This window comes from Buceros rhinoceros, unplaced genomic scaffold, assembly GCF_000710305.1.
Source record: "Buceros rhinoceros silvestris isolate BGI_N320 unplaced genomic scaffold, ASM71030v1 scaffold6615, whole genome shotgun sequence".
Lineage (NCBI taxonomy): Eukaryota > Metazoa > Chordata > Aves > Bucerotiformes > Bucerotidae > Buceros > Buceros rhinoceros.
The window spans coordinates 18,535-40,498 of record NW_010414467.1 but is presented as its reverse complement, the minus strand read 5'-3'; the positions used below and the strand labels follow the sequence as shown (position 1 = coordinate 40,498).

General features: G+C 46.8%; 1 protein-coding gene across 1 annotated transcript in view; it reads right to left on the bottom strand.

The window, feature by feature from the left end:
- RAD18 (RAD18 E3 ubiquitin protein ligase) overlaps positions 1–21,964 on the bottom strand; it is a 46,678-nt gene that overhangs the window by 6,272 nt on the left and 18,442 nt on the right. Inside the window, exons 7-11 of the mRNA XM_010137093.1 lie at positions 21,688–21,764; positions 20,941–21,001; positions 13,896–14,030; positions 10,492–10,645; positions 901–963 (exon numbers count right to left, since the gene is read on the bottom strand). Of these exons, the coding sequence (XP_010135395.1) occupies positions 901–963; positions 10,492–10,645; positions 13,896–14,030; positions 20,941–21,001; positions 21,688–21,764 (490 nt within the window). The remainder of the gene's footprint in view (positions 1–900; positions 964–10,491; positions 10,646–13,895; positions 14,031–20,940; positions 21,002–21,687; positions 21,765–21,964) is intronic.

Here is a 21,964-nt window from a genome sequence, read left to right as displayed (position 1 = left end):
TGAAGATGCTCCGTTAAACTCAAGCACCATTTTCATCACGGACATTCCCATTTCTTCTTCCACTACGGAACGAGTTTTCCCAACTCACGCAAGAGCCCCCAGATGCTAAACCCTTAAGCCACCCTTAAGCATATCATCTCCTGTACTGCAGAAAACGATTCTGCCAACTGGCAGCTCCAGAAGTGAGTTCAGGGAGTACCAAAAAATAATAGACAATAACTCGATTGTACCATCACCAAATTAAGCTCAAGTCACTGTCTGCTGATAAAGAAACTCCTGTCCACTGTCTGCAAGTGCGGAGGTGGCAGTCTCCGAAGAGATGGACGCTACAACTGGGAAGATGAAAACAGTCAGCCTTGATGTTCGCTTTTACACAAACACTTCAAAACAGGATGTTTTTAATGTGTACCGTAGACTATCTACTACTCACAAAATTAAAGCCAGAAGTCATATAGAAGCCATGTACTCCAGGCACTACATGGACAATCAAAATCGCATCAGATGTTAAATTTTCTCCTTACAGGAAGCACAGAATTGTCAAAACCTAAGTTTTCCCTCAGTAAATGAGGCTGCAATGAGTTCTTCGAAATAATTTAATTTTCCATAAAATCAGTTCCCTCTTTTTTGTTTGTTTTTTTTTCTTTAAATATGCATTCATACATGTAGATGCCTTAGAACAATGATTTTTCACCTGGTCACCTGCAGATCCTTGGAGTGCCCAGGTATTATTTTCCAAGGATCCAAACACGCTGACCAAGCTGTGTCTCCCACACCTCCCACATGAACCTGCCTTTTCAGAGGCATTTGCTCCTCCCACAGAAAACACGTAGGATTCCACCAAGTGGAAAGTACTGACTGAAATCGATCGCGAGGACGTGACCACTCACACATTCTACTTACTTGTCAGAGGACGCTGAACATGTCTCAGACCCCTGCAGATCTCTCAGAATGTCTGAACTGGAGCTGAAGGGGAAAATAAATCAGAAGTCAATTACTTTAGCAACACCTACAGCAAGGTCGGGCTCTACTTAGCAAAGAGACAGACCCCGCCACACAGCACTGGCAACAGGACATCATTTCAACCAACAGCACGGTCCAGAAAGTTCTGTCTCTGCATCATGCAATTCTCAGCATTACCGCTGGGTCTCTCTTTCGCTATTTAACATCCAAGCCAGTTCTCTCTGTTCGTGCCTGCTTGCTGGTAACTGTGAGAGCTTTACGTTCACAGGCCCAGGCAATTTCTCTGGAGAGGATTTGAAAGATTTCAGCCCGTATTTTAAATAAGAAAATTGCGTCCACTTTCAATAAAATCTAAATTAAGGCAACATAATACTCTGGTCAATTATTGATAAATATTGATAAACAACTTTCAGGCTCCGTGATATAAAGTACTGCAAAGTTCTCAAGTGTACATCAAATTGCGGGGCTGCGGAAATCAACCAACAAGTTGGCAAATGTTGTTTTCTGGAAAATATCTGTTTGAAGAGATGCCTGTCAGCTCCAACAATCTGTAGGTTATTGCAGAAACTACACAACAAATGATGTTACCCAAACAGTCGGGAGATTTGAGTGTAAACCACGGGATAGCATTTGGATACCAGTTCTCTTGGACTTACTTTAAAGGTTTTACAACAAAATTAGTCCCTGTTTGTTAGAAGACAGAAGACTTACACCGTAAAAATATGCCTCCCGAGTCATAACTTCATACCCAGATAAAAATGCAGTTATACGTCTGTTCAAAACCCATATCAAGGAAAAACAGCCCCAAAATACTCATTCTCACAGGGCAGATTCCAGCCCAGCAAAGCACAGCCGTGATCCCACAGACCACGGCACCAGTGCCCCATACAAAAGCTCAGGCCAAGTGGAAGAGGAGCAGGCAGAGCCCAAGCCCCAGCCCCCTGTGCGAGTGCTGGGGCGAGGCGAGGAAGGCCAGGGACTCAGCTGGTGGAAGGGAGAGGCTCACTGTCTCCTCAGAGCACGGGATAAATGGGGCTGTGTCTTGGTAACGCGACTGTCTGCTGGATCCGTTATGTGGCAGAACACACTGGGGAATGGTTTGAAGTCCACTGGGTTATTTAGTCTCAAAATTGTAAGTCCATCAAAAACTAATTTTCGCTACACACACGGGATGCCCAAGGAGTGAGTTATTTCCACACTTCCAATCCTACCCCAATGTCCCAGTTACATTTCAAACAAAAAAGGAAGGGGGTTGACAAGGGGCTATTTGTGTGCTTTTAGTCCCCTAAAATAGACACAGAACGGGTTTGATGCCTGAACACGATGTACGTCCTTGCCTTGAAAAACATAGTGTTATCATCATTTATCACCACGTTTGTCACAAGCAAAACAATCAAAGTGAAAAAATTTGGCCAACACTCAGAACAATAACGCGAGTTCTTAATTTGCATGCACAATCCCGTCTGTGCCGACCAAGTCGCTTCAAGACCAAGCACACAACGTCCTAGTATGAGTGAGAGCCTCCCCCCACTCCGGGTAGGTGTGAATGGGCTCTCCACTCACGAACCAGCAGAGTCCAGCTCTCCCGCTGCCATCACGCCGGGACACTGAGGACGCGCATACGGAATGGTGCCACACCAGGCTGCGGCGTTAGGAACTCTCTGGCTGTAGCTAAAAGCCCTTTGTTTCAGAATTTGCTCCAGGCCAGTCCCCCAGCGAAATGGTCCTCTGCATCGTGTCTCTCTTGGACATCAGTTCTTTTACAAAGTGAGCAATTGCTTGATTTTGACTTGAGGTAATCATCAAAAGCCATTTCCAACTAAGCAAAAGAAATTTTGACTTCCAACTGAATTCTTATTTTAAATCCATTCTTTTTTTCCCCTGATGAAAACTCCTAAGCTCTTTTTACCACTGAATGATTAGTCTTTAAACTGAAGAAAAGGAATTAGAACAGAAACAGCGACTTCATTACGTATGTTGTTTCTACACACTTTAGCCTCGGGGGCCCAAGGAGATCTCAGAATTTAGAATAATTCTGCGCATTTCTTCAGAATTTTCTGCCTTTTCACTACCTCATAAATATTTACCTTTACTGAGGCCAGACAAAGCAAAACACATCTCCAGACTCCAAATCCAAGACAACTTTGTCCTTTTCTTTAATAAAGGTCATTATTCTACCTGAAGACTTTACACATCAGTTCCAGACAAGTAGATTTTTATAGCGAACCCATTAAAGTCCCGAAGCCAAAGTGCTGGGGATGCAGCAGGCTGGCAGACGTGCCAGGGTGTGAAGAGGGTTCGTTTCCTCCACTTAGCCATGCCTCCGCGGTGAGGAGAGCGCAGCAGCTCCTGGGACTCAGGCAGTTCCCCAGCTCTGTCTCACTTTTCTGCAGGCTTAGTTTCTTCTAGGCACTTAAAGGCAATCACCCAAGAGCAAACTCTTCCTTTCTGGACCATCATTGTCACTTCCATACCCACCTCCCCTTTTTTGCCTAAGGCAAACACATCACCTTAAAATAGAGAGAAAAAAGCTGACGTTAAGTGTGAGTACCAGGCCTCGATCTAAAAATGAAAGGAGCCAATGTCTCTTTGAATTTGTTTATTTTAAGGCAGATTAAATTCTCTCTTGGCTTCACGTGAACAGCCAGTGACCTTTAATCAGCCCAGCTTGCTGCGTGTTACATACTTAGCTCTGGCACATGCATTGTGCATTTTTTCCTCGATGCTGGCATGAGAAGTGAGCTACAGCCCATCTCATTTTGCCAATGTCTTTTGAGGGTGAACACTCACTCACAAGGAGTCAGGGAAAATCTTGCTTCTTGGACCTGCCTGTAATAAAGAGCACGAGCTTGCTGCTGGAGGAGCCCAAAGTTCTGTGTAACATCCCAGATTAACCATTTACCAAAGTCTCCCCTGTCTTCCCAGTACATCCTCTTCAACTCACGCACCCCAGCACCTCTGAGCGTGGCTTCACCTTCCTGCATTCGGGGGACAGCAGGTTTGCAGCCTCGGACCTTCCCCATGACCTCCCATGGAGGGCTCTCCTCTGGGCCAAACCTCACACGGGTGCCACTGTTCTGCTGTTTTTCTTGACTCTTCCCAGGCTCTCTTGGCTTTCCGTGGCCTCCTCTGCAGCTCGGAGCATGCCTCTGAGACTTTGGCTATAGAAAAGGAGAAGTTCTGCTGGATTGCTCTGAACTGCTTGTCCGAGGAGCCTGGCAACAGCTGGGACATCGAGGCGAGAGCACTGGTGTACCACCACTGCTGATGTCAGGCTCAAGGATGTCCACACTCCATGGCTCCAGACAAGGGGCCAATGTCCTGCACACGTGCCATACGTCATCACTTCCCCCCATGCACGTCAGAGGTCATCAGCTGCCACTGTTTGAAACGACTGCTCCCGGACTATCTCCACCACACCTCCCAGTTCTCAGCCATTTGTTACAGATCACAGCTTTTGGAAGAAAGGTATGAATCAACAACATAGCAGAGGAGTATCATCATCCTCCCACAACGAACCCATACTGGAGGCCAAAAATCAAACATAAACCACTCTAGCTCTGTAATATACAACATCTCTGAGCCAAAGCAGCTCAAGATTTATTAAGTCGAAACTGAGCTAAAGCACTGAAAAGGGCCGATCAACACATCTTCACATTCTTCTCTGACAGTGATGGCCAGCCTAGGGCTCAGGTCAACACCTTCCGTAAGCTCAGACCGAAGCAACTGCTAGGGGAGAGCTTAGGCCGCCTTTTCCCCCGCTCCATCCTGCCAGGGCTCAGACACGCTGGGGTCTGCTAAGCGGTCCTCAGAGGGCTGCTGCCACTCTGAACTCCAGAGTATCTAAAGCACAGCTCCCTAACTCTACCTCTGCTGCTGCCGACGGACTCTGCAAAGCACCCAAATCCAAGGACAAGTGACCAGCTCCATCCAGACCTTAGGTCCTGACCGACGGCTCCTAAACTTAATGGTCCAAAGCCCCACTTATTGCAAACGAGACCCCTTGCTTGGGCAGGAACCTCACCTGGCAGACGCTGCCAGCAGCAGGGAGACTCACCCAAGCTGGGCTGTAGCACTTTTCCACCAGGATTTCACATTAAGTCACTGTATTTCAGTGCACGTCTTAATATCTCACATGAGGCCAACAATATATATTGTCCACTGTCACAAGTCCCTTGAGTCATCAAGAACCATCTTCTAACACAAAGTTCTAAAGAGAAACCATTCGTTTTAAAAACTGAACTTTATCCCCATTATGTAAAGCATTTTTAAGAGACCATTTCCTCTACATAGTTCACTAACTGGCTTATCACTGTCCCACCTAGTTTCTTTTCTAATTTCCCCCATTGTTTAGGTAGTTGCATATAATTTGGCTTCAGTCCCAGAAAGTGAAAGAACACGCTGGGACTATTTCTGTGGAGTGCTGAGTTTCTGTGAAAGCTTTATGTACGACCTCAGAGCTTTGAAAAAGTGTCCTTGGAAAGTCACGGCTTTGTTTTGGTGTTTATCTGAGGTGCACATTTTGCTCTCTTGGTGGGATCACCAATTGATGAAGAGACCAGACGCGTTCGGGTCAACGCTATGGCCTGCATCTGTTCCAGCAGCTGTAAAATTTTCATTTCCTCAATTAAAGGTTCAGCTTTTGAATACTATCAGAACATCGGCAATTATTTTATATATTATTTAAACAATGTATGAACTTCTAATACTGACCAACTGCTCCCTCAGCAAATACTGAAACCGGAACGACAAAAGGCAGAAGGTCTTATGAAGGAGAAAACAGAAGATGCACCAATTTACAGAGGAAACACTTCAACTCCCCAACTTCAAGACCACTTTGTTATATTCCATACGCTGCTCAAAATCCTCATTTTCTTTTACTGCATCACAACCTCCTCCCTCCGTTCAGAAGGGCTCTCTTCACAGAACACAGTGTGCAGGTCTGGACTGCCAAATACATTTCACGTTGTGACATTTCAATGCGAAACATTCACTCTTGTCAAAGGATATCCTCTTATTATCAGAAATGAAATACGAGCCGCAGAAAATCATTGCTTGGGACAATAGCACAATGCTGCTTAAACCCTCAAAACCTACATCATTCTTCTCCGATTTGTGCTATATTTAATTCACCACAATTAACAACCATTAACCCTGTGGTAACCAGAGAGTGACAAAACACACCTCATCCTTTCACGCCGTTTATACGACTACACCTGCTTTCGACAACCCCTGCAAATCTTGCCATAACTCATTTTTGATGAGTCCAGACACATGTACACAGCGCACCAGGAGCACGAGCCACAGTTCCCCCCAAGGAACTCTGCGGCCCAAAGCCAGTCTGTAGATGCGGCACAACCTGACACGTCCAATGGGCCACACGAAGACCTGGCGATTGCAGTGGGACATCAGACCTCCTGCTTCTTCAGGAGCAGTAAAGACGAAAAGCATGTTTAATTCTTTTTTCATAAGCATTCCCCCCATCGGTATTTGGAGAGGGCTGATGTCTGTAACCTTCGTTTGTTTCCCAGAAAACACAGGAAAACGTTCCACAGCCTCCTTCAGAAAGGTGTGGTCTGGCACGAGGAATGCTGTGGTCAAAGGAGAGGGGCCTTCCGCGCATCGCACGGCATCATCTGTCACTGCAGCCAAGCTTTCACTGCATCACTACTGCTGCTTTCACCTCTGTCAGCAGAGTATAAACACAGGGGTTGAAAGTCAAGGCTGAGAATCGACAGTGTGCTGTGCCCAGAGACACGCTGCAGAGCCTGGCTGCCCATCGGTTCAGTTTAACACACAATATAACAGCAGGGGGGAACAAAAAAACCCCAACCCAAACCTAACAATGTGTTGAACTTCTTGAGCAGCGCAGTAGCTAGCTTTCAAGGTTAAGCAAACTACCCTGTATTTAAAGAAAAATAAATAAAACCCACACCAGTGGACATGTACAAAGTGGGAAAGTGAAGAGAAAATCCCAGAGAGATTCTGAGAAAACAATTCTGTGCAGCCTCCAGTAACTCTGTTCCGGTTCCACAGAAGCCAAACTTAAGAGTAAACCACAGGAAGCTATTAAGTATGGGTTTTTTTCTTTTAAAAAGATGGCCCAAATATCTGTGCAGTGTCCCCATGCCACCAAAAGAGTCTCTGTGTGAGTCAAGAAGTCTCTGGGAATTCTGCACCTGGAGAGTGACTGCACAAACAGAAGGAATAAACAGCTCCTTGAGCCAGACACAACCAGACAGATGTGCCGTTTCCAACTAAACCTGCGACCTGGTTCACGAGAGCCCGTTCGGACCATTAGTAACTGCCACAGTTAGCAAACCTCCTCACAGCCTCTTAGACACACTCTCATCCAGACTTGCAGCTGCTACCCGCGAGCCTGCAGACAGAAAAAGGCAGAGAATAAAAGTTTAACTTTGATGTGCGAGGCCGTGGGGATGATCACTCATAACCTCATTCACACACCAAACGGGCAGGGAAATGCAGGTGTAATGACTCCTCAGGTGAGCTAACACAAGCCCTTTCTGCCTCCCAAGAACTCACTCTGCAAGATTAAAATTCAAAATTTTCCAAGGTCCTTAATGCCAAAAGGTTAATTTGCAATCAAAAAAACCAAAGTACGTAGAATAGGGAAGAACAGAAGCACCTTGTTTAAATTCTGGATGACGAGCCAAGTTGAAGGCATTAATTCTGTGGAACTAAAATAACAATCAGAGCTCTAGACGGCGGCCACGGCAGCACAGTGAGGAGGAAGTGGCCCCATCCATCATCTGCACACCTGTCAAACGTGACGTCTCATAAAGAGCTGCAAGAGCTGGCCTGGCCTCAGCCCCAGGGACAGCTTCTGCCTGGGGTGCTGCCCACCACCACGACACAAACTGAACATCAGGATCGTGCTGCCAGGTGCTTCCCCAGAGCTACCTGTCAGCAGCACAGCGGCCATGGCTCAAGCTGCAACCAGAAAGTTGAGGCTTTGGGCACAGAAAACCAGTCTCCAGAACAAAGTCACAGGGCCAGCTCTTCACCTTCTAAGTGAGGGCTGAGGAGTTGTTTTCCCTGGCCGGTTTGATCTTTCAGAACAGATGCTGAGTGGAGCAGCTTCACAGGAGACAGTCACAAACCAGAACGGGGTAAGCCCTCAGGAGCCTTTCAGGAGCCACATCTCCCCCTCCAGTCTAGGGCTTGGGCTTGGTCCTTTACTAACAGGCTTCAGGGCTCAAAACCAGGAGGGCTCTGGCTGTGAATCCCAAGGCAATGCTGCTACACCCAGCACCTGCACGCTGCCAAGAGCGCAAGCCCAAGTCCCCATGACTCACCACTCAGTATGTTGCTTCACACAAAGCCAGTTCTGACACCCTTAATACTTCTAAGATTGAAGAGGAGAGGCTGCAAGAGCTGGGACTGCTCAGCCCTCGGGAGAGAAGGCTCAAGGGGATCTCTGTGAAGCAATACCTGACGGGAGGGAGCAAAGACAAGAGTCTGTTCTCAGTGACAGAAAATGACACAACGGGCACAAACTGAAATTCCCCTGAAACACAAGAAAAAAGCTCCTGTACTGTGGGGGTGGTCAATCGCTGCAGCAGGCTGCCCAGGGAGGGCACGGAGTCTCCATCCCCAGAGATACCAAAACCAACACGACTGCTCCAGCTGCCCCTGCTCTGTGCAGGGCTGGACTAGACGATGGCACAGCTCGGTGACTGAGTGTGCCCTACTGAGATCTACAGAGTCTGCTCTGAAGACCACAGACCAGAAAAAAAGATACTCAAATATCAGCACAAAGCTCTTCATGAGCCCAGAGCACTCTACTTCAAAAGCAAAGAAATTGCCGAGACAACAGCTACCTGCATCACAGGGAAGGCAAAACTACCATCGCTGGCATGACATGCTGAGAAACTTTGGTAAAACTAGCACATCAGTTATCTTACCAGGTTTGTGACACATTAAACAGCAGATACAACCATAGGCTACGTTCATCGATTTTAGAGCAACAAAGCCGGCAGAGAGACACATACCATGGAGAGGGGAAGTGTCCTTATTGGCACGTAACCCAAGTTTGAAGCCAAACAAAAGCATAATGGTGTTTTGAAACAGCCACAAAGACCCATTCTGCCCCACGCAGGTGATCTGCCCAGCAGCACGCTGCTGTTTGCAGTTCCCATTTAATTCAAGGAAATGGAAACAGGCAGAAAAACTTGATTGTACAAAACAAAGACATTTAACATTTGATGGTCTCTAATCCCCTTGTGCTGTCCTAGGGGTTCATTCACCATTTAATATTCACCTCTGTGAAAGGCAACTTCTTTCATCCCCATGCTGACTCTTAAAAACTCCTTGTGAGCCAAAATGAATTTAGAAAAATTTCTGTTAAACTTTCCAACAGCTAAATTGTTCTTATAATAAACGATGATGAAGCCAAGTGCTGTATTATTCTTAATATCTGCAGAACAAGGAGGAAGAGGCACGTACTATGGGTATAGTGCCTGGGAAATCAAGGGATGTTACTCCCAGCCGAGCTGTTGACCTTCAGCTGCTTCCTCTGATTATCTCCCACTTCTAAACATAGGAAACCTTTCTCTTCCTAGTAACGCAGACATGCAAAGTGTTCCTTCTCCTCTCATTTCTGTTATCAAGATACCAAGATAATTTCCAAGATTATTTCCAAGATTAGCTCTCTTGCTTTAGACAGATATCAAAAACCCAGTTATTCTGTATTTTTTTTCAATGGCTTTTTCACTTTTCCTCCAGAAACTGGAGCCACCAGTTTTGCAACAGGATGTTTATCAGGGGATTCATCACCATCATCTTTGACAACTGATCAGTGGTAGAGAGCAAATTATGGTCCATGAAGGAAATATCTTATATAAGCCCTACCTTCAAAAACCAGATAGAGATCTTATCAGCAATAACAGCTGAGTCTCCTTCCAATAAAATTATCATTGAACTATCAAATACATTAAAATCTTACATTATTTATGAAGCCTTCCTTCATCCTTCGTCTTCTGAAATCAAATAAGGTGATTTCAGGAAGGAAAACTAAATGTATGGAGAAAGGAAAGCTGTCAGGACTTCAAGGTTCAGTGGCATTCTACCACTGGCTGCAAATGATGGGTCATTTAAACTCTTTCTTACAGCAATTCTCAAAGAACTACTGAAAGACTCAGGCAGCATCAGTTTTTGGACCTTGGTCAAAGTTCAAACAGAAGGGAAGATGATGCAGCGGAAGAAAACCACCAAACATTCTCCTCATTCCACAGACATCCCACCCACTGCGTCTGTATCTAAAGGAACACTTACACCAAACCCCTCGATCAAGTCATTACAAAACTATTAGGCGAATTCTGAATGTAGTTCAGCTCCATCCCTCAAGCAACTGAGCAGCCAGAAATGCGGAGGAGAACAAATCAGTGACCACAGCTTAGGAGCCCATTCTATGAAGACAGACAGAAATTGATCTCGAGGTGAACGGGAAAGTTCTTCCATGTTCGGTCTAATCTGGTACAAAGCAGGGAGAAGCGACTCTTCTCCACTAACCTGCTTGTTGATCCAGACGACAGTGAGAATGCTGGAGAGGCTGATCTCTGACCTTCCTCCCAGGTACCAGGTTCGCTTCTGCCATCAGGAGGTTCTGTTTGGAGGATCTGGGCTTTTCCAAGGACGGCAGCTGAGGGATGCTCTTCTCGAAGTTCTACCAAGAGAAAAGGCAGAGATTAGCCAGACTGACAAAGCAAAACACTATTGTTTAGATTTTCGCAGCTTGGAGATAGATTTTTTAATGAAGTTATAAATATTTAAATACCAACACCTCACTCCCACTTACTTGCTTCCCAAAAGTCTCACAGTTTCAGAGGTTTAATTTTGTTTCCTGCACAGAACAAAAAAGCACCAACGCTCTAAGAACCAGACCGACACAGGAACCTTTCGCTGTTGTGAGTTTCAAAGACAAACAAGACTGAACTAAAGGGTAAGGGTATGTGTCACCATTCATAAGATGCAGCTTCATTTCAGAACTTAGCAAACACTCAGTGAGACAGCGCTAGTCACTGCTTCGTGCTACCACTCCACTCCATCCACTGCAGGAGGCAGCTGGAGAGCTGCGGAGCCCTATAGCTCCAGTTAACGGGCTTGTTTTCAGTAAGAGAAGCACTACAATTTATTTCCTTATGCATCTAAGAAAGACTATGTCATTCTAGATAGAATCCCATTTTTAATAGCAATTTCTCGACAACACTTAACAGACACTGATTGTAAAACCATCCCATTCTTTTTGTGTCAAGTTTTTTTACTTATAAAAAGATGGTCAGTTCTCTGAAAAGATACCCCAGGGGAACACAAATATAGAGCAGCAAGAAGCGTGGTATGTATAATAAGCGACTCTCATGCCATATCCACGCATACTCTCAAACGAGTTCTTTCACTAATTCAGAGTCACAGGACACTAGAACCGTACTGAGACTCACCGCGTTGATAATCCTTATTATGGCTGTTCAGAGAAGTGTTCTGTCCCCCCTCATGAACCAAGAGCCATCCCTACTCAAACCACTTCAACTTTCCTACCCCTCCAGAAGCGATTTTGACAGGAATGGCCGAACAGAACTGTAATTACAGTGCAGAAGAGCTACACAAGCTTTGGATCCAGCTACAGCTTGCCCTTTCCCTTCCACTAAAATGCATAATTAAGTATCGGGAGCATATTTCTGCCTGTAGACAACAACTGGCAGCGCACAGTGAGTCTGCTGTCCAGCTAATGAAACAGAACTCTAAATTACCAGGTTAAAAACAGCGAAGGCCCTGTGCAATAATGACACCCCGAAGAGCCGTATCACAAATATTTATCAAATTCTTACTGCGCTTCCCCTGCGGCAAAGCACAACCCTGTGTTTAAAAGCTATAAAATACAGAGGCTGGAACTAGCACATTTAAAGTTTCAAGATTCAGAACAAGGTGAAGTAAATGAGGAAGGGATGGCTAAAATTACCAAAAACAGAGGGAGATTCTCAGAGCTGCTTAAGTTACGTCAACCAACACTACAGCAGAGGGCAAGGGGAGATAGGAAAGGTTTAACCAGCCAAGTCTGGTTTAATTCTGTACAATTCCACTGCTCCATGAGAACACAGATAAAGGAACACAGGGTAAGGGAAGCCTTTGCTCTCCTCAGCAGTCGTGCTTTCAAATGGCGAGTCATCAGCCCGCGGCTGGGTTCCTTCCTTTCATGTATTGTCATTTCCAGTTTAATAAGAAGGCAATTGCTGTTAATAAGGGACACTGAGGAAACAGGCATCAGGCGTCTGCCCCTTCACCCACAAATCACCTTTTTGATTTGGTTTAAATGGTGCACAAACAATCAGCCAGGTGCAGATGTTCTAGTTTTAACCAGAAACTGAAAATTTCAAAGACTATTGAAAGCTCAGTGAAAGCATAGTGAGAGTTCTGCAGGTGCGTGGGAACTGGAGGAGGTGGTGCCGTGTGCTCAGTCCCATGTCACAGGACGATACACCTCCTATCAGTCCTGTGCTCTCTGAGCACTCCTCCGGAAAAACAGCATGGCTCTACTTCAGCTTCGCAAAGGCTGCGGCTCAGCGCACAAAGAAGAGTCTTCCAGAGAAGACAGAGACCCCGTAACTCACAGCAGCCACCCTCTCCACAGAGCTCAGCTCAAAACTACTGTGATCCCGCTAACTAGTGCCACACTGCTTCTGCCTCTGCTACAGGAGAGGAACACCACCGGAAATCATCTCAAACAAGGTTAATCTTTATCCTTGAGACTCCTTAATTGTTACCCTTCCCACGGAAAGGATTATGCCTTGCACCAGGGTCTACATGAAATGATAAGGACACAATTCGTACTACTACACTGCTATTTTCATTTATTTTCCTCCTGGAGAGCTTTGCTAGAGGAGGCAGCGCGGAGACAGCTAGAGATTAGTTCAGCTCAGCTCAAGAGAGCAGGGATTTGTGAGAGCCGATGCAAACGGAACTGCCGTATTTTCCCAAGGACACAGACAGCAGCACATCCAGCCCCGGCCCACAGAATTCTCTCCACAACTCAGTGTCTTGAACAGATTAGAACTTCGCAAGTTCCATCAGGCTGAGGAACGCTCTTCTAAACCCCTCACTCAAGAACATGTAACAGAACGCCAGCAGGACAGCGCAGACATGGGGACTGCTTTGACACTGTGGGCAGCAGGCTAACAAACACATACCAGATGTTGCTCCTGACTCCTGAATAATCGAGGAACTGCAGCGCTGCGTTCCCCACTTTCCACTGTGTTGAAAGACACACGAACTGGAGCGAGTTAAAAAAACAGAGGGAATGCACTGCAGAGACAGCCTCAAAGAAGCCAGAGTGCTTTACTGCTCCAGCCCCAGAACAATAAACACTTGTTCCAATCCACACAAACACCTCTGCAGTTCCCAACCACCGACTGTCATATTAAGGATGCGGAAAAGCTGAAAGCCAGAAGCAATACCCGTCATCCCCCTCGTTTCAAAGACACAGGCTGACACGTGCCCGTTCAGCAGATTTGGACTGGGACCCAAGATCCCATTTCAACCAGCTAAGTAAAATACGCATCCAAATAACGCACACCTCCGCCCGATCCCCCCCCAATAACGCACACCTCTGCCCGATCTCCCCCCAATAACGCACACCTCTGCCCGATCCCCCCCCAATAACCCACACCTCCGCCCGATCCCCCCCAATAACCCACACCTATGCACAGCCCCACTAAAACAAATCACACATCTATCGTGGGCTGTGGTTATGCATCACACTAAAATCAACGGCAGTCAATCTTTTCAGGGTCTGTTTGATTTTTATGTCTTTTTTTCCCCTGAAGGGCTGCGGGAGAAGAACAATGGGAGGAAAGCACATTTCTTTGGCAGACCCCATTTATTAGCGTGGATTGAGGAGGGGGGCTGCGTTACACATTACTGACCTGTGGCCGCTGGTGGTTCTTTGACTGGCAGTTCTTCTTTGACTTGAGCACTTTCTGTTTTCCTCTTACCAGTTTTCTTCCACCGATTATTTACTTGATCCACCAAGAATTGAAACTCACTTCGGTGCTTGTTTCCTGAAATGGAACAGTGTGTTACCAATCACTGCCACAGGACTCTCCAGGCAAGCCATGAAAAGGATGTGAACAGAAAGAAACACAAAATACTGAATTACAAACATTTTTGTCACAGCAAATGAAAGCCAAGTCATTACTGCAACGTGTTCCACATCCTACCAACAAGCCAAAGCTGTGTCTATGCTGTTACAGCTACCCAGTAGTCAAGAACACTTGTACAGATGAAAACTTTATTTTTGCACAGAACTGTGTTTGTTTCTCCTTTATATTATCTGTCTTTTTTCCCCCTAAATGTGTTGAGTATTGTGATAACCATTGCGACAAGAAGTGCTCTGCAGTCCCAGCAGCAAGCCCAGCACAGCCCAAGGGGCGTCTGGACAATGCCCTTGGTCACAGGGTGCACCTCTAGATAGCCTGCGAGGAGCATCTGCTCAGAGGAAGAGCAAAACCTCATGACTACCCTGCGAATTGCTTTAAAATGCTTTGGGTCTTCCCCCCATTCCTGCAGTAAAGCCAGGTCACGAGCTTTTGTGTCATGCTTACTGTACTGTTTCAGTTCAGATCCTCTAACTCTCAGTGAGTTGCTCCTTGGCACACTCTGCACTCTCGGTCACTCCGTATGTTCTAAGCCGTCCCCTGGTATTCAGTCAAAGCAGTGCTGGTTTTAATCTGCATACTTCAGATTCTTTACTCTGCGGCTGGGAAAATGCTGGGTCTCCTCAGACGGACGGTGCGGATCACCCACCCCTCGCTGGGCACAAAGGGAACACGCTGTTATCTCGGCAGAACCCACCAACCTCCACTGAAACAGCCTGCTGGAGCGCAGCTGCCCACAGCTGGTGCAGCACGTCAGTCCCTCCACCCGTATCATGGCTCTGCAGCGATACCTTACAGCGAAAGCAGCCAACAGGAATTGCCTTTATCCAGACAGACTTTCAACAAAAAGCCACTCTGAAAAGCAGATTTGTCCTTTTGAGACAAATAAAGTGTTTCAGCTGAATCCTTTAGCCTAATCTTTAGCCTACGGAAAAAGCATTTCAAATGTCCACGTCAGAGGCAGGAAGGTCCGAAGCGCTTCTGAAATGTCCTTGGGGTAAAGCAACTGCCTCCATCAGCCTGAGGAGGTGAAGCACACACAACCCTTCCTCTGGGCTCTGTACCGCCTCGCCGGACCCAGCTCGTGGAGATTCCAGAGGACCAACATGAGATAAAAGCCCAGCTCGCAGCCCAAGTATTTCCTGCTCCACTCTCACGGGGAGCAGGGCTCTGTGCAGCGGCAGGCACCCACCATGCTCCCTCCTCTGCCAGCAGCAGAAGCCCATCTGCAAGGAACATCTCCCAGTAAGCACAACAGTGACAGACTAAATAAAACAGCGCCTGAGAAACGAGTACACCTCATGTTCCTCACACCACTGCACACACACAGCCCTTTTTCCTTCCGTGCACAATGAGAACAGAAGGCTGTTTAAAGCCTCTGCTCTCTAACAGCCCCACACACGCTGCCTGAGTTCCACTTGCAGGGAAGGCAAAGATAAACGCCAGCACGGAGGATGGGTGGAAAAGCCAACGTGAATCCTGGGGACAAATGAGAGCCAAGGGTTAGCAATGGGCAAACTGGGCCACCTCCTGCCCAGCCTGCTGGCACCGCAGCCCCATTCCATCCCACCACGCACAGCCAGCCCACGCCGGGGGTGCACAGAGCAGCTTCGCACCCATCCCACAAGCGCCGAGAGCAATGTCTGACTGGTGACAGCAAAGCAAGCGTCAAGGGAATGGGGTACTTGGAAACCAACGCTGAGACCAGCTGAAACAAAGAACTCCTTTGTACAGTCACAGAATTGTTTGGGTTGAACAGACCTTTAACATCGAGTCCCCCCCTTCCCCGGCACTGCCAGGTCCCCACTGCCCCCTGTCCCTCAGCACCGCCTCCACACAGCTGGGAAACCCCTCCAGGGATGGGGACTCCATCAGTGCCCTGGCAGGACATCCTGGACAACCTGCCCAGGCCTGGACAACCCCAATGGGGAAGAAATTGTTCCTCAGGACCAATCTCAACCTCCCCTGGTGTAAGTCACTTTTCTACTTTGTTTACTTCTGTTTTCTTTTTTCAGCTCTGTCTCTGAACTACCACCTTCTTCCTCTGTGGGGTGGGGAAAGGCAGGAGCATCCCCAACCTTGCCTGCAGCTGTGGTGTGGGCGTGATCCGGGTTTCCAAACCACGAGCCTGTGCACCAGCAGCTCTCCATCCCCCTCCTGCTCACCACACTCTCCTGACTCTCCCAATCCCAGCTTGGCAGTGGGGTCCGGCTTTCTCCATGGACACCTCCGACCTCCTCCTCGACCACGACACCTCTTCCCTTAGCACCGCTTGGCCTCAGCATGGCCAGCGCCTCAAGGAGCAGACACCCCTCACCAAGCAATAAATCATCACTGCATCTGTCCCAGGTCTGTGTCCTGCTGTGGTGTCAGGAGCGGGGAAAAGCCAAGGTGAAATCACACCGAGTTCTGCTCCACAGAAGGAGACGGATTTAAAACCGAGTCCCCTTCCCTGCGTAGCTGAAAACGCCTCATAAGGTCAACAACTCCGTTAATAAAAAGAAAGTTCTCGTCCCAGATGCTCTGACTGAACGGCTGCACAGTCATTACGTAATTCCTTTGGCGCTTCAGTTTTTCCAGCATTACTATTTTTTGTTTTATGGTGCAGCTACAAAGCTTTTCAATAGAAGAGAAACGTCCTGGCATAACAAGGCTCTGTCCAGATGCGCTGTAAATCAGGGCTGTGCTGAAACGCCGTACCACGCACAGTTCATAAAGCTGCAGGCGCTGTGACAGTAAAGCTGCCCCCCGTACCAGCACAGCTATCGCAAACACAAGCCATCAATCCGTAAACCCTGGATAATGTCGCCACGGAAAAGACTTGTAAGCAGAGAAAGCAACAGAATGGTCGTTGCTAGCAAATGTATTTCTTCTCCTGTAGAATTTTAACTCTGTGAATAGAGGCCTGGCCATGACACAAAGCAGAATGAGGTTGACAGCGATGGAGGGTGTCACTGAGACCCTGAGGGGCCCAGGGAACACGGTATGGCGGGCACAGCGTATTTCCTTGAACCTGCCAGGTGCAGACTGGGGCGGCTGCTCCAGCAGAGCTCCTGGCCACCGGATAAACCATCCGCAGGCTCATCAGGCCAAGATATTAATTAGAATTGCAAAAACACTTCACACACCAAAAAAGCAACAAAAATACCGATGGTGTAATCTGCAGTTTGCCAAGAGTCTGGGAAATGGTGAAGAAGATCAGAAACCCCCAAGTGTTTTCTCACAGCTGCTTTACCTGGCGTTTCCACTCAGCGGTTACGTGCCTCTGGTGCGCTGGGTAGAAATTCAGGACTAAAACTGTATGGTTGGGCTGTTTTATTCAGAACTTACATCAGCGTTAATAAATTCACTAATTCAGCTGTGAATTAGGAACCTGGGGTGCAAATGTAAATTAAAAGGAACAAACCCCCTTTATCGTTTAACAGCTTCTTAAAGTCCTTCTGTGCTTCAGTGAAAATACAGCATTTGGTAACAGTGCTTCTAATCTCTACCTCTCTAATGCAAGGAATAATTCTTTTTTCTTTCTTATGATTTCTTCTCTCTTGCTTTTATGAGAAATAATTTGCTGACACTAGTCACCATTTTCCTCTTTGGTCATCACTTTTTATTAATTTTAAAACCGTATGTTTGAATTAAAGTAGTTTTCTGTCTTTTCTTGCTTCCCCTCTGTGGTTTGTTTTTTTTTTTTAGACTTCTAAATGTTCAGTTAAGCTGCCTGAGGGTAATTTGTTCACTGGGGCATCTGGATGATTTTGAAGTCAAATCCATTTAACGATACAGACTACCAAAACACCTGGCTTGGGAAAATTAAGAGGGCACTTAGGATCTTCTTGTTCTAAAAGTGCACAAGCAGGATTTAAGAGAATGAGCTCAGCAGGTTCCCTGTAGGGATCCATTCCCTGGTGAGCGCACTGCCCCACAGCCAGGGCTCGTCCCCTCAGCAGCTCCTCCACCCCTGGGTTATTCCCCGTCAGCGCCGAAGGATCCCCGGCTGCGGGGAGAGGGATCGGGGCGAGCTGCTGGCGGTGACTGAGAAGGCAGGGTCCTGCCTCGGACAGCCTGTGTCCAGACCCACCTTGCACCTCCCGAGCGGAGCGGTGACGGCTGGTCCCCACGCTCTGCTCTGGGGCTCCCCACGGCCCCTGAACTCTGGATTTGTTCTTTACAGAGCTACAAAACCTTGGGAGGAAAACACTCAACTTGGGATTAATACTTTTAAACTATTTTACTTTTTGCTCGGGGTTTTATGTCTAATTTTATTGCTAGAGATTTCTGCATGGCAAGAGAATAATTATTACCCAGTTACTTGGAATTAGAGGAAATTAAAAACCACAAACAGTGCATGTACGCTTAAAAAAAAAAAATATTCTCAGGAACAGCAACGAAAAGCAAGGGAAAAATTTGCCAAAGATTTAGGCCCTTATTTAGCCTTCACAGAAACCCAACTAAAATCAACAAGCTAAATCTAGCTGCATTATGGAATAATTTATATGCCTGAAGCGACGCAAGGAAAGACAGGAAATATGACCATATTGCAGATTTAAATACACCCCTAAGTATAATCAGAACAAGTTGTCCCTTCACTGCTTTGCTGCTCTGCGGCTGAAAGCAGGGAGCTTTACCGTTCATCGAATGTTGCTTTACCATCCCATGGCTAACTCCCGTGTTCAAGGGTGCAAGCAGAGCGAGGTGAAGCAGGGAGTGAGAAACAACGGGAAAGAAATTGTGAATAATGAGGCACCACGAAGGAGCTAAATTCAAAGTAATGCTATTTAAAACCTGACGTACAAACACATGTACAAAAGAAGGGAAAGGAAATAACCAGTATAAACCAGCTCACGTTAGCCATTTCTATAATAAATCACTACACCAGGACTCCAGTCTCACAAGAATGTTCGCTTCTGAGCTAGCCATAAAGATGGGTAGAGTTTCCATGGCGAGAGAAAACACCATCCTCAAGTTTAAGCACCCAGTGAGGAGAAAGTTCAAAATACTGTGCTTTCGCAGGGTCAAGGTAAGCAGGAATCAGTTCTCTGTGAATAAAACAAACAAAAAAACCAAACTCCCCCCCAACCCACCAAAACCACCCAAATGAAATCGTACCATTGAACTACAGCTCCTCCTGTGATATTTTTCTTAATTTTTGCCTCTTCTCTCCCTTAAATACTTATTCCAGCTACACTCCCCCAAACAAATGCTGTTATTCTGTCAGGGTAGAAGGAGGGTTAATAACCAGCAGGGGACTGGTTTGCGCACAAACAGAATGTAAAGCATGAAAGAAACAGCAATAACAAAGCCAGGAAAAAATCACCCAGTTTGTACTGGACCCCAGTTGCCTGCACAGGATGATGTCAAACAAATGAGCAGAGTATTCCTCCTCAGAGATCACCCCAAAATCACAGGGGTGGACAGGAGAGAAAGTAAAAAGGATGCAAATAAATATGGAAAAGACATTTCTGGTTCAGTTAAAACATACTGTTTAGCAGTACAGGCCACTTCGACAACTGTAGGAGTGTAAAAATCACAGCTGAGGAAACATGCAGCCATAAAGCATCTTAGAAATGCCATTTTAACCATAAACTAGTCTGGCTACACGTCACACTGCCCTGACCAGTGAACCCAGAAAAACAAGGAATAGAGAGAGTAAATTTACAGAAACTTTTCAGCTCTGGGATAAGTTAGAGCACTCAGGAATACAGAATAGAGACACATTTCAAATAAAGCCAGTGTCTGAGCGTTAAGAGTGCAGGGGAGGAGGGAATATCCTGAGCAATGGGAACCCCCAGTATCTGTGTTACTGGGTATACTGGTGCACGCAGGGCCATGACAGCCAGCTCTGTGTCAGCAGAGGTGCCTCCCTCCATGGGGGTCCAGCTACAGCCAAGCCAGGCTGGTGCTCCTGGAGGGCTCTCAGCCAGCAGAGCTGCCTGCAGAGCAGAGTCACAGAGAGCCCAGGACCTCAAACACGGAGGAAACAACAAAGTTGAGAACATTCCTACCTGTGCAACCACTCAGGAGCACAGGCCATTGTTCACAGGGACATACCATAGGTACCAAGTTGGGGTTTTTGGGGTTTGTTTTGATTTGGTTTTTTTTACAGTCAGTGATTTACACACAGAGGTTCATATCTTGTGAGCCGAGATGTATAGAACTAGCATTCATACGAACCTCCAAGTAATTCAGATTATTCTCAGAGAACAGGCCAAAAAGTCTAGGGCAAGAGAGGGTGACAAGCGCAGCCTGATCCGCCTCCTCCGCAGTCAGAGCTGCTCTTCTGGTCTTCAAACCCAGCACCGTAAGGATTGCACGGAGTGTCACAGGAGCAGAAGCAGAGTTCCCCCTCCCCAGGACAGCGGCAGGATCCAGCCAGCATACGCCCAGCGCTGCTGGGGTCCCAGGGAGTCCCTTTGGAGACGATCTGCTCCTTGTCTCTGCCCGAGGGTTCCCAGTGAAACCGTACAGCCAGCGCAGGAGGCAGAAAAACCCCACTCTGCTCTTCTTTATGTCACAAACAGAAGGAGCACTAAGAAGGGAAGTAGGAAGCGCATGAATGGAGATGCACCATGGAGGCAATCAGCTTCTGTCTCAATCTTACCCAGCCCCGGCAGCGAGCTCTGCAAACGTCAGTACACAGCAGAGACAGAGCTGCAGAGGGGACATCTCAGCCCAGAGAACTTCCAGCTTTGATTTGTTAAACGGGCTGCAGGGGAGGCACACACTCATGAAAACCATCACTTCTGTGTGAACATTTCAGTACAAAGGGAGAGAAGGTGAATTTAAAAGCAAAATGAAGTGAAACTTGCGCGTTACTTACGATAATCGGCATGGAGCTCATCTATTTCTTCCTCTGTCTGGTCCTTTTTGATGGTCAAGCTCTACAGAAATCACACAAATGTTTATTTACAGAAACAAAAGGATGATAAATCTGCACACTTTAGACCCTTAAAACTGGAAGAAGGATCAGCTGTCTGGGTCTCCCCACCAGCCCTGCCCATCCCACCCACAGACAGCATCATAGATTTCAACTACGTACACACGCTGCCTTGCTTTGCCTTCACCAGGCCACCAGGACTAAGCCCACATAACACCCAGCATGTGTGGGCCATAAACCATTTCCTAACACTGTGCAACAAACATGCTCCAAAAGTCACCCAAGTGTCACATGTCATGGGAAAAGAACAGGCCCTAGTGCTGATATGGAAGCAAAGAATTTGCTTGCTAAATCCTAGAGAATTCTAGGAAGCAAAATATTCCCCACACTGCCATGGAGGGTCAAAATCCACCAGTATGACTAAGGAGAATGTTTCCCAAGAATTTTTATTGTAATCAAAAAAAATGCTCCTACTTAAATGGTTTGGGCATAGAAACATCAGCAGTACATGAAGAACTGCCCATCGCAGAGGGACGGTATGAGAAAAGCCGTTGATGGTAAGATGGCATACACAAATTCCAGCTGGGGACCTGGGAATTCTCATCACAAAGAGAGAGGCAAGGGGCTCAGTGCCCACTCTGCAGTTTCCCCAAGCCTTCTCCGCCTTCAGAACAAAGACAATTAGCTTACATTTTCACCAGGTTTGTTAAATTCAAGCTGAGCCCGAATCTTCTCAGTCTTTTCCAGCTCCTTAACAATCTCTGCAACTGTTTGAAAATACAAGAAAGGGATCACTAAAACAGGAGCTGACAAATAAAAAGATGTAACAGCACCAAATGGAACCACCACGATTCTAAATCACGAAGAGACAAACCAGCATTAACTCTCCAGCAGTGAAAACTTGGGCTCAGGGGAAAATGTAGCCTTTCCAAATCATATTTGAACCTTACTCTGGCATACAACAGCG